Source organism: Aethina tumida, chromosome 3, assembly GCF_024364675.1.
Source record: "Aethina tumida isolate Nest 87 chromosome 3, icAetTumi1.1, whole genome shotgun sequence".
In the NCBI taxonomy this organism is placed as follows: Eukaryota; Metazoa; Arthropoda; class Insecta; order Coleoptera; family Nitidulidae; genus Aethina; species Aethina tumida.
In genome coordinates this window covers 12,186,944-12,203,373 of record NC_065437.1, presented here as the reverse complement: position 1 = coordinate 12,203,373, position 16,430 = coordinate 12,186,944, and the positions used below count along the sequence as shown (strand labels likewise).

Here is a 16,430-nt window from a genome sequence, read left to right as displayed (position 1 = left end):
ATTTGAATAAAATTAATAAATTCACATTGTAACACATTTTTCTCAGTTTCTCTCATAAAAATACCTTTTTTAAACTTATTTTTAAAGAAATGCGAATTTCACTCCAAGATTTACAAATAAATTTCACAATTTCTTTAAAAAGCACAATTCTTAACTATTATAAATAAATAAATATTAAAAGGATTGTGAATTGTTTATATTTCTATCAAAATTATACTAATTAAAAGGATACTTAATTTAAGTATCCTTAGATAAGATATAACAATATCTCTGATAAATTTCAAGATATTTAATATTGTTGTCTATGAAATATATGGAAAAGAGTTATTATATAGTAATTAATAGGTTACTTAATTTTATTATCCTTAACTAAAATAAAACGAAGATATATTTAATTTTGTTAAAGCTGCCACATAGAATATTTGACTATTATATTACTATTATAATTATTAACTGCTGATAGTTTTAAGTATAATATTTATTATAAGAACGGACAGAGATATCAAAATATTATTTAAAGCAATCAATGTTTTAAAAAAGTTTATTTTTCTCCATCTGGCATAGAAATACTCATTAAACTCAAAATCAATCAATTTGATACCTGTGCTCATTAATTCAATATCTACCTTCGCATTTAATAAAATAACAATTATTTATATGAAATAAGAGAAAATATGTATAAATTAATTAGTGAATATGTACAAACTGTCTGTTGAATTAATTAGAATGGAAAATGATCGGAGATCAACGGATTTTAATCAATTAACTGACTGTTTTTCAAATGTGGGATTATAAAATGCAGAGAATTGAATTGAAATGATGTTAAATTTAGATTGTTTATCAAAACATAAATGCACTTTAGGTGCATTTGATTTTGCATTCACGAAATAATCATAAAACCGATACAATATGGTTCTGCATATGGATATTGAATGTCGATACTGTTTGCGAACTGATGTTGCGCCGCATAAAGATTGATAGTAACTTAAAAATTACATTGTCAAAGTTTTATGTCTCGCAATCTCATATTTCACGATGCGGCCATTAAACGACCATAAACTACGTGTACGTTACGTTACAAACACGTGTACCACACCGTTATAAAATGCCTTTTTCAATTTTAACATCAAACTTTGTGTTCACACTTTAACTTTAACAATTTTCGAACTATGTTAGGGACGTTCAGTTTTCCCTGCTGGTTTTGTTCATGTTTATTTAAATGGGTTAACTTAATTTTATATTAATAAGTGCATAAATTATTCATAATTTAATGAATATATTAAAGCTTTGAATTAATTAGTTTGAAATTGTTAGGATAATCATTAAGCCCGGAATGTTTTTAAAAATTATATTGGCCAATTTTTCAAATTATACATTTCGAGTTTGATCCGTCGAATCGATAAACCTTAGCCAATTTCCTCGTTAGAAAATTACATTTTCCTCCTTAAGTGTATCGATTCCGTACGAATCGCAAGAAAAAAAAAACATATGGCGCGCGTAAACAAACGACACAATTAAAAAATAAAAGTTGCGACGTGGCAAAGAAAAATAAATAATGGGGTGAGACAAATTAAGCCGAAGAAATAGTACAGATGAAAGATACAGAGAGACAGAGAGACACACACACAGAGACACACTCAAGATCGCATAGACGATTGAGAAAACGTACGGGTTAGTTGACGGTGGGTGGCTGACACGTGCCGGTCGGTGGCGGTGGCACTGCCGAAATCGCGCGTACACGGTGGTGTAACTCGGGGTGGCGACGCAGACGCGTCCCGACGACCACGATTCACTGACTGGCGCGTCGAGTGCGCCGCGACGTGCCGTGTGGCCCGCGAGACGGTGCCGGCTCCCGTCGCTCCTGCCGCTCCTGCGCGCCGTACCGCCGTACGGCCCGGGAGGGAGGCCACAGGAACAGGTGCGCGTCCTTCCACGTTCGTCTGGTTCGCGAAACGGCATCATTCCTCCGCACAACACCGTTCTTTAATGGGGTTCTTTCGTCGAAGGGTCGAGGTGAATCTTTTATGGGGGCTGCGGTAACAAGTGGCTTCTGGGTTAGGAGGAACGCGATTACGGCTTATTGGAGATAAAGGGATGCGATCTGTTTAACATCTACTCAATTTATTTTAACTAGATATTTTGGTATAGAAGGCGAAATTTACAACCGCATATGTATGTCTCTTGGTAAAAGGGATGGCAAAATACACGTACACGTTCCACGTGTATATAAAACATATATAATTGCTTTAATTATTCATGTCAATGCCAATACATTTAATACGGTATAAAATTACGAAATTCTACATAATCAACTTTTAGTTTATCTTACCATTTTAATTATTATTTTTTTTTTTTTTGTATTTCATGTTTATCATTAGTTTTAAATTGTTTAAAAAGAAAATAATATTTATTTTAAATTATATATTTCTTTTAAATAAATAAATGTCAAAAGATTTCTAAGCCTTGTTTAATTTAGCGTTAAAATCAGCAGTATTTCCCAAACTAATTGAAATTTCTGAACTGTATAAACTTGTTCAAACTAGATATTTTGATATAAAACATACAATTTACATATTCACTTCACTTGGCATTAGAGATAGCAAAATGTATGTATACGTTGCAAGTATGTAAAAACATACCAGTTTCATACGTTTTATACACTATAATACAGAGTATAAAATTATAACATTCTATTTAACTGATTTTTAATGAATCACAATTTTACTTACTTATAATATACAGTTATAATAAATTATTTACTTGTATTATTATTATTTTAATTTTATTTTTCTACTGAATGGTAAACTAGTCACATTTTCATTTAAAATTTACGACTGGTGAATTGATAATTCTCTAAACAATTTTACCCTTAAAAATTAAAATACTTTACACATGATACAAAAACCAACTAATTTCCCACTAAAATTAACATTTTCATAATCAAACCATTTTTTATCAAAATCGAGTAAATTTTGGAATTTAATTTAATATTTTAACCTCATTTTCTCTCATAAAAAATTCTTTTCTTAGATAATTTTCAGAATTTCTTTAAAAAACACAATTCTTAGCATATTTTTTTAAAACAAAATAAATTAATTTATAATTACAATTTGTTCACTTTAAAAAATTATTTTCTCACAAAATTACTTTTATTAGCTGTACTTTTTCAAATTTTTGGGTGATTTTGTCAATTCAATTTCACACTAAAATTGACATTTTTATAATCAAACCATTTTTTATCAAAATCGAATAAAATTTAGATTTTTGGTATTAAGCTATAAATTCTAGTTTTAACATTTTATCCTCATTTTCTCAGTTTCTCTCATAAAAAATTCTTTTCTTAGATTATTTTTTGAACAAAATTCAGCTAATTTAACATCAATATTTACATTTTCACAAAATTTTCAGAATTTCTTTAAAAAATACAATTCTTAGCATATTTTTTTAAAACTAAATAAATTAATTTATGATTACAATTTACACACTCTCACAAAATCACTTTTATTAGCTGTACTTTTTCTGAGAAACATTTTCATAATCAAACTATTTTTTTTTTATCAAAATCGAGTAAATTTTGAATTTTTGGAAATAAGCTAATAAATTGTAATTCTAACATTTTATCCTCATTTTCTCAGTTTCTCTCATAAAAAAATATTTTCTTAGATTATTTTTTGAACAAATTTTCAGCTAATATCATACCAATATTTATATTTTCACAAAACTTTCATAATATTTTTTTTAAATACAATTCTTAGCTTATTTATCATTGCAATTTGTCCATTTTAAAAAATTGTTATTTTCTCACAAAACTTTTATTAGCTCTACTTTTTCTGAGAAAAATTGTTGTGTTTGACGATTTTCCATTTTCTCATATTATGACCTAAAATTCAAAATTGTATTCGCAAGTAGGGAAATATGAATTTCTTGATCTCTACCTTCAAATTATAATTACTTTGACGAAAATTGATCAAATTGTTTTTTTTTTATTTTTTTGAAAAAAAATGAATTTTCATATTTAATTTCTGATAATAACTCTTACAAATATAACTATCGTTCACCCTTCTTTTAATACAACTATATCATAAATCAGCTTTTTCTTCTATTTTATTACTCATAATTGGTACAATTATTATTACCTTTCTCTTAACACATTTAAAAGTAAACATATCTGTCTATCTATCTTATTAGTTTTTAGTTTTTTATATTATGATTACTCTTAAAATAGAATAATTGAATTTGGAAACTAATTTGAAATTGCAACAACTATAACTATTAGTAATTTTTAATTGTTCATACATAAATAAAGAAAAAAGTGTTATTTGCTCAATTTTTAAGTGCTTTAGAGAAATTAACATTTTTTTCCAGTTGACCAAAAGAAATGAACACAATAGAGATGTAACACAGTCCCGAGACTAACAACAAAAACATTTTTTTTCAAAAATCATTTTTGTTCATCAATATAATCTACTTTTAGAGTGATACAATCGTTCCAACGCCTTTCCAACATTTCTATACCATGTTTATAAAAGGATTTATCCTTTGCTTCCAAATAGGATTCAGTTTCGGCAATAACCTCCTCATTAGAGCCAAATTTTCTTCCCTGGAGCATTTTTTTGAGATCAGCAAAGAGCCAGTAGTCGTTGGGGGCTAAATCTGGCAAATACGGGGGGTGGGGAAAAACCTTTTTCCTGCTCAATTTTTCATGAAGAATTGTAAATACGCTTCCAGATGATATCTGTGTCATTTCTGCAATCTCACGGACCTTCACTTTACGATTTATCATTATGATTTTTAAAACTTCACTCACATTTTCCGGTGAAACGGCTTCCAATGGCCTACCCGGACGTTCCGCATTGTTTGTGTCCGTACGACCACGTTTAAACTCAGTATACCACCGACAAATCATTGGTTTGGATGGAGAGGAGTCCGGGTAATGTTTTTCAAGCCTTTGCTGGGCTTCTACGGTGTTTTTACCCATTAAAAAACAATGTTTTATCACCACGCGAAACTCGATTTTCTCCATTTTTCAAACAAATTACAAAGTGACTTTACTCTAACCTTGATAACTCAGCTGTTTGTGGTCCGATCGACGTGAAATTTTTACACGTTTCATGTAAAGGTTCGTACTCTAGGGAAACGTGGCCAGGTACTACTAGGACCATTTCTCGGTTAGTCTCGGGACTTATTGAACGATGTGTTATATAATACGGTACATACATAAAAATTTCAGGAAAATGCAAGAAAATTAAAACGTAAAACACGAAGATCAAACCTGCTTACTACATTAAGAATTTTAAGGTAATACTTCCTAATTAAATGACAATCTGACATTAGATTAATTGAAATGTAATCAAACAACTCATTTTTTAACAGTTTGTAAAATTACATTTTCTCTTTGGAAAAAGTTTATTTATTTAACTAATTTACTCATCATTCAAAATATATCGTACATTTTATACGATTTATTTATATTAAATAATTTAGTAGAGTTTAAAGAAACAAAATACGGAAAAATTACAGTGAATATTTATAAATTATATATTTTTTAATTTAATTTATTTTATTCAGTTAATAAATTATTATTAAATGACATAATTACTTTAAAACTAACATAAAGTAACAGTGTTTATAAGCTACAGACAGATAAACACATATATCAAACACGAAATAACTAATTCACGCAAACTAAATGCTTTTCCGTAAATAAACAAATTCGCAGCCATAAAATGTATAATTGTTTACACTGAAAGACGCAAATTAAACATTTACATAACAAATAATATTCATATTTAATTAATTATTTTACCACACGTTGAATATTCCATCAAAATTCACCGCAAAAATTGTAACAAACAAGATCCTAAACGCTTTTGTCAGTTTAATAATTAAAAAGTTTAGATAATTAAACTTACCTAAATTAGTTTTCATATCTGTTTCAGGATAATATGTTATGCCTTCAAATTATCCTACAACATAATTAAGCCATGTTTATGTCAAAAAACACAGAAAATTGTCTTACCTGATTTTAAATCGAAACAAACTGTTTTAAATCGTCGACGTTTGCAACAGCAACGGCTAAAAGTTTTACACGTTTTTTTGCTTTTTGCTTTGGAAAAGAGTCTTTTCGGCATCGGAAAAACGATAAAGGAACTTACCCAACATAAGCAAATAATAAAAACACTTGGACTTACCTGAAACAAAGACAAAAGAAAAATAATAAAAATAATACAAAAATAAAGAAAAGAGAAATGAATAATTAATTGATAGGTTGATAGTAACAAGGAGAGAGGCAACAGAAAATCATAAATAATTTTTTACAGCACAAAAGCACGTCTCCATTTGTTTCACTAAACCACCCTTCGCAACGTGAGAAAGATATAGTGGTTTGCATTTACAATGGGGACTAGTGTTTCCAGAGAAAGTGGATTTGGTGGGACGCGAACGGGAATTAGGCTGAGACGTTCCTGCAAACGTTCTAACTACATTGAAGGTATTACGGATCGAACCTAATTATAAATTGTAAGCGACTTAAATTTTCTATCATTATAATGTACTCAGCGTTTTATTTCAGCTTCCAATTAGTTTCAACGAATTAATTTGTTTTGTGTACTTCTTTTATTTTGCAGTTACATAAATGGAAATTTTAATTTGTTCATAATTGAAATTTAGTTCAAGTACATACTTGTAAATCAATATATTCCATTTGAATATTTTAATTATATAAACCAGACTGAATATTATTAATATTTCAATTCATTCATATTCGTTGGAAATAGTAATTGATGGGATGGTTGAACGTTAATATTAAAATATTTAAAAATCCAAAATATACAGGGTGTTCCACAGAAAATAACAATTCATTTCTCTTCACGTGACCGAAAATGAATTTTTGTTCAAATTAAATAAGAAAACCAATTCAAATGAAAATATTAACTTTATAAACTTCTAATAAATAAGTTAGGTGAATCATCTTATGTGTAAAATTTCTTTATTTTTGCTGTAATCTATTATAATATTACTAATAATTAAAACACATAAACTAATCTTAGAGATTAGAAAATTTAATATGTTTCCCAAACTTTTTATATTTTTCGGTACTTTTTCTTCTATTCTATTTATGATATTAAAGCGGTGGTATCCTTTGTCAACTAGAAAAAGTGATAGGTTACCAAGAACGTACTTTAAAAGCTCTAAAATATACATAGAATTTGGGGTAAGTATATTGTGCTCCCTAAAAGCAGTTTAGTTTTCCAGCTTTGTTTGCTCTACCCCACATTAAAATTCCACAGTCTAGAATATTGTTTAAAGTTAAATAACATGTATTCCTCAGAAGTTAGAACTATAAGAGCAATGCCTCTTAACCTACTCAAGCAATACAGTTGTTTGGATGGTTTGTTACAAGTATTGTCAATGTGTATACTTCAGTTCGGCCTATTCCCAAAAATTTGACTAAGTGATTTTCGGTGTTTTTATCTAATGTAACAAAAACCTCTGTTGTATATCTCTATTGATTTTAAACCCATTAGCAGTGAACCAATTCAAATGATTTGAATTTTTTATACCAATTATTAATGACTTGGACCACTTTTATTTTGAACAAAATTTTATTTGAAGTTTCGGAAAATAACACTCAATTATGTGTGCTGATCTGTGTGGCATTTGTTTTCTGTTGGACATTACATTACATTTTTGCTAAAATCTCTGTTAATATTCATTTTATATATTGGGAATGGAACTAATCGCTTTAATATTCAATCTAATTTTGTTTAATCATACATTAAAAATGACAAAGTTATTGAAGTTTTAAGATGCACGAAACTAAACATAGGCTTCTGGACAAAAGTTTGGAAACTCTAAAATTGAGTAAGTTAGATAAATCACCCTGTAATCTCATGTTCATCGTTTGATAGTAAATTGTTTTTCTTTATAAATTTTATTATTCTTTGTTAATTGTACTCTCAAACATTTTGGATAAGGCTGATAACATTGAGATTAACCTACAGCTTCTACACTCCTCTTTTTACCTTTCTCCTTGCACTAAAGAAACCATTTTTGCTTTCTTTAATTCGTTTGAAAAATAACCTCCTTAAAATATTTTATTTACAAGACTAAAACTGTCGTCTGTAAATGGAGTGAGTCCAAACTTAAACAAGGATTAATCAACGCCATTTCTCATCTCGGACATGATTCAACTAATTCTGCACCTGGAAATGCAGCCGGTTAAACTTTGAAGAGATTAAGAAATTCGCAAAACGGCACATGCATAAATAAACACGATAAATAAAGTCCTCTGGCACAACACGTTATTATAACGGGATCGAAATATACGATAAGACAACACGCAACGTTTCAACCGCTCCGGTCGTGCATTTTTTACGACGCGATTTGATTGAGAACACGAAACTATCCAATTAATGAATTGGTTGTTTGTTCGCGATCAAAGATTTCACGTCCGAACTGATTAGAATTTGTCGCCGTTCCGATAAAACATGAATAACAATGTTCAGATAAAATTTGTTGTAACTGAATGAACGGCACGAATAAATTCAGTTACGTGTTCCTTTTCATCGGTGGGAAACGTCAAACTGTCTTGGTATTATTAGCGGAAACGAATGTGGTGCTCCCGACATCTTTCACAGACGTCTTCTAAACATTAAATTAGTTCGCCCACCTGGAACGGTGAAATATTTAGCGATGGCAACAGTAAGGCAAATATTTCACTGGCTTGTTTAAAAATTAATTGTGCGCTGAACGAATCGATATTTCACGTTAGTTCGCGTTTGTGTGCGTGAACGACATTATTTGTTTTACGACCGGGTACTAAATTTTGTGGCGCATCCGCCAAATTTTCAATTTATTTCAAATACAAATCAAAGTACGAGTGAAAACAAAAGGTAATTTTGGAGAATTATTTGTTTAAGGACGTCGTTTAGTTGCAGATTATTAAAATAGTGTGACAACATTTGTCAGTTAACAAAACTAATATAGAGTACTTCCCAAATGGCGAAAACAAATGACACATCGCAGATTTTTTATTTTTGCCCGATATTTCTCAGTATATTATATTTCCATACGGTAGGTAGGGAATATTAAAAACCATATAAAATAAAAATCAATAAAAACTGAAATAATATCGACAATGATATTAAATATTTTTTGATTATTATTTTCTTTTTTGTAATAAATATACACCTAATTCTCTTTTTTTTAAAATAATTCTGAAACAATATTGACGACAGTACTTGAAATAAAAATATATTCTTCAATTTGGGATTTATTTAAACTAAATTTTAACTAACAATATAAACGGTGTTGCCGGACTGATTTCTTAAATATTTCTTGAATGATTTTTTTTATAATAAATATATTAATAAATAAAAATGAATAAAAAAAAATAAATAAAAATATAAACAGTATTGCCAGGCAGATTTTTTTAAATATTTCTTGATTATTCCTTTCTTTTTTTGTAATAATAATAATTCTCATTTTACATGTTCCCAAAAAAGTCGTGTAAAAAGAGAATTAGATATAAACAATATTTTTATTACAATTCACTCAATTTATTTTATGCTTACACATTTTAATTCATTAAAAATATTATAAAAAATAAATTATACTTTGAAAAAAAAAATAATATCTGGAATTCATTTAATATAAAACTTCATAGAGTATTGTAAATCGTGATAAAATAAAACAATTCGTGTAAAAAGAAATGCTTTTCCTTCGTTGTAACTCGTGTTAAATGAAATTCAAGAGATTTAGGTGTAATATTAAATAAATTAAAAATAAATAATAACTGAAATAACATGGTGTTTAAGATTAAAAAGATAATCTTAAATCTAAGATTCATAAGTTATACTAAAAATATAGGGGGTGTTACCCGACAGAATTTTTGAATTTTGTTTAGTTGAATTTTTTTGTAGGAAATTAACAAAATGAAATAAAAAACAAACAGATTTTGTTAATAAATCTTAATTGATTTTTTCTTTTTTATAATAAATACAATGATATATTTAATACAAGTTATTAAAAACTGAAATAATATTGACAACAGTACTTAAGATAAAAAAGATATTTTTCAATTTGGGATTTATTTAAACTAAATGTTAACTAAAAATATAAACGGTGTTGCCGGACTGATTTCTTAAATATTTCTGGATCATTTTTTTTTGCAATAAATATATTAATAAATAAAATAAAAATAGAAAAACTGAAATAACATTGACAATATGAATAGTACTTAAGATAAAAAAGATTATATTAAATTTGAGGTTTACAAATTATTATTATTATTTCTTAAAAAGTAAACATTAAACAATGTTACCAGGTAGATTTTTTATGTAATTCTTGATTTTTTCTTTTTTATAATAAATATAATGACATATTTAATGAAAGTCATTAAAAATTGAAATGATATTGACAATAGTACTATTCTTCTTGGGATTTATTTAAACTAAATTTTAATTAAAAAACGTTATTGCCGGATTGATTTCTTAAATATTTCTTGATTTAATTCAATTTTGTAATGAATATTTTAATAAATAAAATAAAATTAAATAAAATCTGAAATAACATTGACAATATGAGTAATACCTAAGATAATCTTAAATTTTAGATTTATAAATTATTATTCCTTAATAACAATATATATAAACATTGTTTCAGACAGACTTTTTAAATATTTCTTAATGTGTTATAACAGAAGGTTGTAAATAAACATATAAACATGTTGTAAAAACTGATTCATCATTGATTCATTAGAAATCTACATAAAAGTAAAAAAAATCAATCTGCATATTCAATGCACATTTCAATGAGCTTTATTTTTTAAATACGAATTTTAATGAATTTTTGAATTATAGGCAAAATTATGGATCCTTTTCTATTTGTTTTTTCATGTATTACCAACAATTGTAAAATTAAAAATTTAATAAAGAGTATGAAGTTTCATTCCAAAATATTAAACAATATGTTTGATATTTGCGTTCACCTTTTTCCATTTTTAATAACGCATATTTTCACAAGCGTAATTTGAATACTTTCAAATATCATATTTGACCAATAACATGAATATGTATAAATTGGCCTTTTTGAATATTTTTTCGCAAAGCATATACAATAAACAAAATTTAAAAAAAAAAATATAAGTTTAAAATGAATTTAAAGCATCTAAACCAAAATACACGCCATTGAAGTAAAAATATACGAAAACCATTCAAACTACAATACATTCAGATGTATAATTCAAAAAATAATAAAATTCAATTTGAAAAAACAAAAGTTTTTAATTTGTATCTATTTTAATTCTCTATCAACCTCCAATGAAATTTTGCAAGTTTAAACTTATTATTCAGTATTAAGACAATATTTACATATATATCAATATGTACAAATTATTTTACATACATATAGTTACAAATATATAAAAGTTATTAAAATACTCTAAGATCAATCAATCAATGTGAAAAATTAGTATACCATATATACCATATACCATAATGATGAAAATAATGCATATAGAAGGTTTTGATTACAAAGTAATAAAACTAACCCCTAATTAATTAGTTACATAGTATTATTGTAGTACGATATCGTTTGTATGATTTGCGTTTGAGCCAAGAAATTCGTTAGGTTACGAGTTTGAAGTATCCCTCTGTAATATGGTCAAAAGTGTTAGTGACATGTTTCGAACCGCAAAACCACCATAATACTGTCCCGAACTGGACATTCCAATTGAAAACGTTCATCCCTTAATGAGGGCCTCGTTTTCCAACAACTCTCATTTTCCCTTTTACTCTTGCTGATCCCAACGGGTCTTTGTTAACACTATTTACAGTTCATGTAATGCATATAATGGTTCTCGTGGTAGATTTCCTTATCTGAGTTTGGCGTACTCGTAGGAAAATTTAATGTACTCCCCGATCGACGTGTCGATATAAATTATAAACGAACATGTTCCTGTTACACTTAAACATCGACCCCATTAACGTAAATACGTTGTTCCTGAAAATGAACCTGTCACGAAAATGCGAACAATCAATCCGGGATGAAAAGAAACAACATTTTTTTTAACATCATTTACAATCGAATAAACAGATTGTCCATGTTTTGGACGTTGAAGGCAACGCGACAAAACAATCACGGATATTCTGTTCATTTTGAAATTTTTAATCGACTACAAAAGGCCCAGACTACAATGTCACAATGCGAAGTGACATCGGATCACCAATCAAGTTTCACGTGTGCACAACGAAACAAACCCGGAATATCGATCATAATTTGAAAAATGTCGTGCACATGCCGCGTGTTTTGCATGCACTTTTCATTGTTCATTCGTTTCGGTTGCACCGGCGTTTTTATCAGCACACGCACAATGCACTATTTTCTGCGTAACAATTAAATTGCAGTTTGAATGGATTTATTTTTAATTAGACTGAATAAAAAATTAAATTAAAAATGTTAAAGGTTAAAAATGTTGGGAATAAAATATTTATTTATTTGCCTTTTTTTCATTTCTTTGAGCAAAATAATTTAACATTTAATGATCAGTATTTTCTGATAACGTTCTACATGTAAATTCATCCTATGAGAAGAAAAATTTTTCTTGAAACTGAAGAAAGTATCAATCTTATTTCTGACTTTCTCTTCAGAATTAAATCAATAAAAATAGACAGTCACAAAAATAAATGATATACATACAAATGAAATATATGGTGAAAGGAATGAAACATAATATTTTAAAGTTTCTTTTGAATAATTAATGTGAGTTGTGGTCTTACAGAATGTCTATTTTATTGACTAAAAAAAAACTGAACTGAAACAATATTGACAACAGTACTTGAAAAAAAAATGATATTCTTCAATTTGGGATTTATTTAAACTAAATTTTAACTAAAAATATAAACGGTGTTGCCGGACTGATTTCTTAAACATTTCTTATTGATTTTTTTCTTTTTTGTAATAAATATATTAATAAAGTAACAATAAAAAAACTGATATAACATTGACAATACGAATAGTACTAAGATAAAAAAGATTATTTTATATTTGGAATTTATAAATTATTATTATTACTTAAAAAATAAATATTAAACAATGTTGCCAGACAGATTTGTTAAGTAATTATTGATTTTTTATTTTTCATAATAAATATAATGATATAATTAATGAAAGTCATTAAAAACTGAAATGATATTGACAATAGTACTATATATAAAAAATATATTCCTCAATTTAGAATTTATTTAAACTAAGTTTTAATTAAAAAAAACGGTGATGCCGGATTGATTTCTTAAATATTTCTTGATTCAATTCAATTTTGTAATGAATATTTTAATAAATAAAATAAAATTAAATAAACAGAATGTCTATTTTATTGACTAAAGAAGATTTTCTTACTTACCTACTTTACACTTAATTTTCTTCTTTTTTTCTTTTGAGTACCTAATGACACATGTAGTCTTACAGAACGTCCATTTTATCGACTAAAGAAGATGTTTCTCAATAATTTTTTCTCATTATTTTTTACCCATGTAATTATGTATTAGAACGTTTTACGTTTTTAACGTTTAATAATCAATAATTTTCTGCCAACGCTCTACAAGTAAATTCATGTTAAGAGAAGAAAAATTCTGAATTTTTCAAACTGATGAACAGATGAAGCACAATTTTGACTTCCCCTTCTGAATTCGGTTATTATGTAAAAAAATGAACAATTACAAAAATAAATGATATTCACATATAAAATTATCTTAATTATATGGTGAATGTGGTAGAATTTTCCTCTTAACATTTTCAAGTTTCTTTCAAGTATCTAATGGGATATGTGATCTTGCAGAACGTCTATTCTACTGACTAAAAAAGCTTTTTTTGAGTAAATTTGTTGCTTCCTCGCATGTTACCCATGTTAAACCTCTTCAATTCTTCATTCTGATTCCGAAGATTCATTTCTTATGTTTCTAAATATTTTTTATTATTTCTTTACCCATTTTATAATATTATGTATTAGAAAAAGTATTTTACGTTTTTAATGTTTAATAACCAATAATTTTCTGCCAACGTTCTACAAGTAGATTCATGTTAAGAGAAGAAAAATTCTGAATTTTTGAAATTGATGAACAGATCAAGGCCAATTTTGACTTTCCCTTCTGAATTCGGTTATTATGTAAAAAAATGAACAATTACAAAAATAAATGATATTCACATATAAAATTATCTTAATTATATGGTGAATGTGGTAGAATTTTCCTCTTAACATTTTCAAGTTTCTTTCAAGTATCTAATGGGATATGTGATCTTGCAGAACGTCTATTCTACTGACTAAAAAAGCTTTTTTTGAGTAAATTTGTTGCTTCCTCGCATGTTACCCATGTTAAACTTCTTCAATTCTTCATTCTGATTCCGAAGATTCATTTCTTATGTTTCTAAATATTTTTTATTATTTCTTTACCCATTTTATAATATTATGTATTAGAAAAAGTATTTTACGTTTTTAATGTTTAATAACCAATAATTTTCTGCCAACGTTCTACAAGTAGATTCATGTTAAGAGAAGAAAAATTCTGAATTTTTGAAATTGATGAACAGATCAAGGCCAATTTTGACTTTCCCTTCTGAATTCGGTTATTATGTAAAAAAATGGACAATTACAAAAATAAATGATATTCACATATAAAATTATCTTAATTATATGGTGAATGTGGTAGAATTTTCCTCTTAACATTTTCAACTTTCTTTCGAGTATCTAATGGGACATGTGGTCTTGCAGAACGTCTATTCTACTGACTAAAAAAGCTTTTTTTGAGTAAATTTGTTGCTTCCTTGCATGTTACCCATGTTAAACCTCTTCAATTCTTCATTCTGATTCCGAAGATTCATTTCTTATGTTTCTAAATATAAAGTAAATAAAGTATTTTACGTTTTTTACATTTAATAATCAATTATTTTCTGCTAACTTTCTACAAGCAAATTCATGTTAAGGGAAGAAATATTCTGAATTCTTGAAACTGAAGAAAAGATCAATCCTAATTTTGACTTCCCCTTCTGAATTCAATTATTACGTAAAAAAATGGACAATGACAAAAATATTATATACATAATTATTTTAATTATATGGTGGATGAGGTAGAAATTTCCTCTTAACATTTTCAAGTTTGTAATGGGACATGTGGTTTTGCGAATGTGGGTTTCCCATGTTAAACTTCTTCAATTCTTCATTCAGATTCCGAGGATTTGTTTCTGTCGTGATGATTTCTATAAAATCGTTGATGTTTAATGTTTCCAAAGATTTTTTATTATCCCATTTTATTTACCCATATTATAATATTATGTATTAGAAAAAGTATTTTACGTTTTTAATGTTTAATAATCAATAATTTTCTGTCAACGTTCTACAAGCAAATTCATGTTACGAGAAGAAAAATTCTGAATTCTTGAAACTGATGAAAAGATCAAATTCAATTTTGACATCCTCTTAGAATTAAATTAATTTTTACGTAAAAAATTGGACAATGACAAAATAAATGATATAGAAATATCTTAATTATATGGAGGGTAAGGTAGAACTTTCCACTTAACATTTTCAAGTTTCTTTTGGATATCTGATGGTCTTGCAGAACGTATATTCTATTGTCTAAAATAACATTTTTTTGAGTAAATTTGTAGCTTAATTGTTTGTCATCTTCCCAGATATCTTCATCAATGACAATCTCTGTGTCTGTCAGAGTCTATCTATTATTCAATTTGATTGTCTGGATCACATCCGGAGGTTTGATCAGAGAAGTTTCGTTCTTCAAGTTTACAAATTGTCTTAACAACTCAACTTACATTCCGAAGTGACAACTTAATTTATAACAATTTAATTTTAAATCCATGAAAGCTTGTCCCCATTATTAATTTTCTTGACACGTGTTAAAGGAAATTGTCATTTAGCTCGAAATGTGCGTTTCGTTTTCGCACGTTCCCACAATCCATCATCGACTCAACTGACAACAGCTTCAACAAATTAACGAATAATCGAGGACCAGGACTGTCGCAACGTTCCCGGGCACGCGTGTGACTTAACAAAAAAAAAACAGTCTAGCGTGAGATAAACTCAACGTTCGTGCGAACTGCATAATAAGCATAATAAGTGCGTTAAGTGAGAAAAGTGTTTTCGTGCACGCGTTACGTATGATGGATTTTTCCACGTTCAGATTTTAATCAAGTGTGCGAATACGAAATGGTGGGGAACTCTAATTAATGAGGCAATTTTGTCGGTTCCAGATTTTAAACCGTCTGTACATTATGAGTTTAACCTCTTATTACTCAACTTGTCTTGTTTTGTGCGCGGTTTACGGGGGCGGAAAACGCCCTCGTTACCGAAAGGTGACTTTCGATTCTGTGTCAGCGTGTGAAAATGTTTTCTTTGTAACAGTAAAGCAAATTAACTC

General features: G+C 27.8%; 2 protein-coding genes across 4 annotated transcripts in view; both read right to left on the bottom strand.

Annotated features, from left to right (window-relative positions):
* LOC109594752 (eye-specific diacylglycerol kinase) overlaps positions 1-16,430 on the bottom strand; it is a 134,905-nt gene that overhangs the window by 105,658 nt on the left and 12,817 nt on the right. The window contains exons 3-4 of one of the 3 annotated variants that reach the window (XM_049964288.1): positions 6,020-6,191; positions 5,913-5,966 (exon numbers count right to left, since the gene is read on the bottom strand). The gene's annotated coding sequence lies outside the window, so the exon portion shown is untranslated. Of the gene's footprint in view, positions 1-1,669; positions 1,808-5,912; positions 6,192-16,430 lie in introns of those variants that run through there. The other 2 variants (XM_049964289.1, XM_020009992.2) reach the window with 2 other exon arrangements.
* LOC126264787 (protein GVQW3-like) lies at positions 4,442-5,023 on the bottom strand. Its single transcript, XM_049964084.1, has one exon. The coding sequence runs from the start codon at positions 5,021-5,023 to the stop codon at positions 4,442-4,444; it is 582 nt and encodes a 193-aa protein (XP_049820041.1).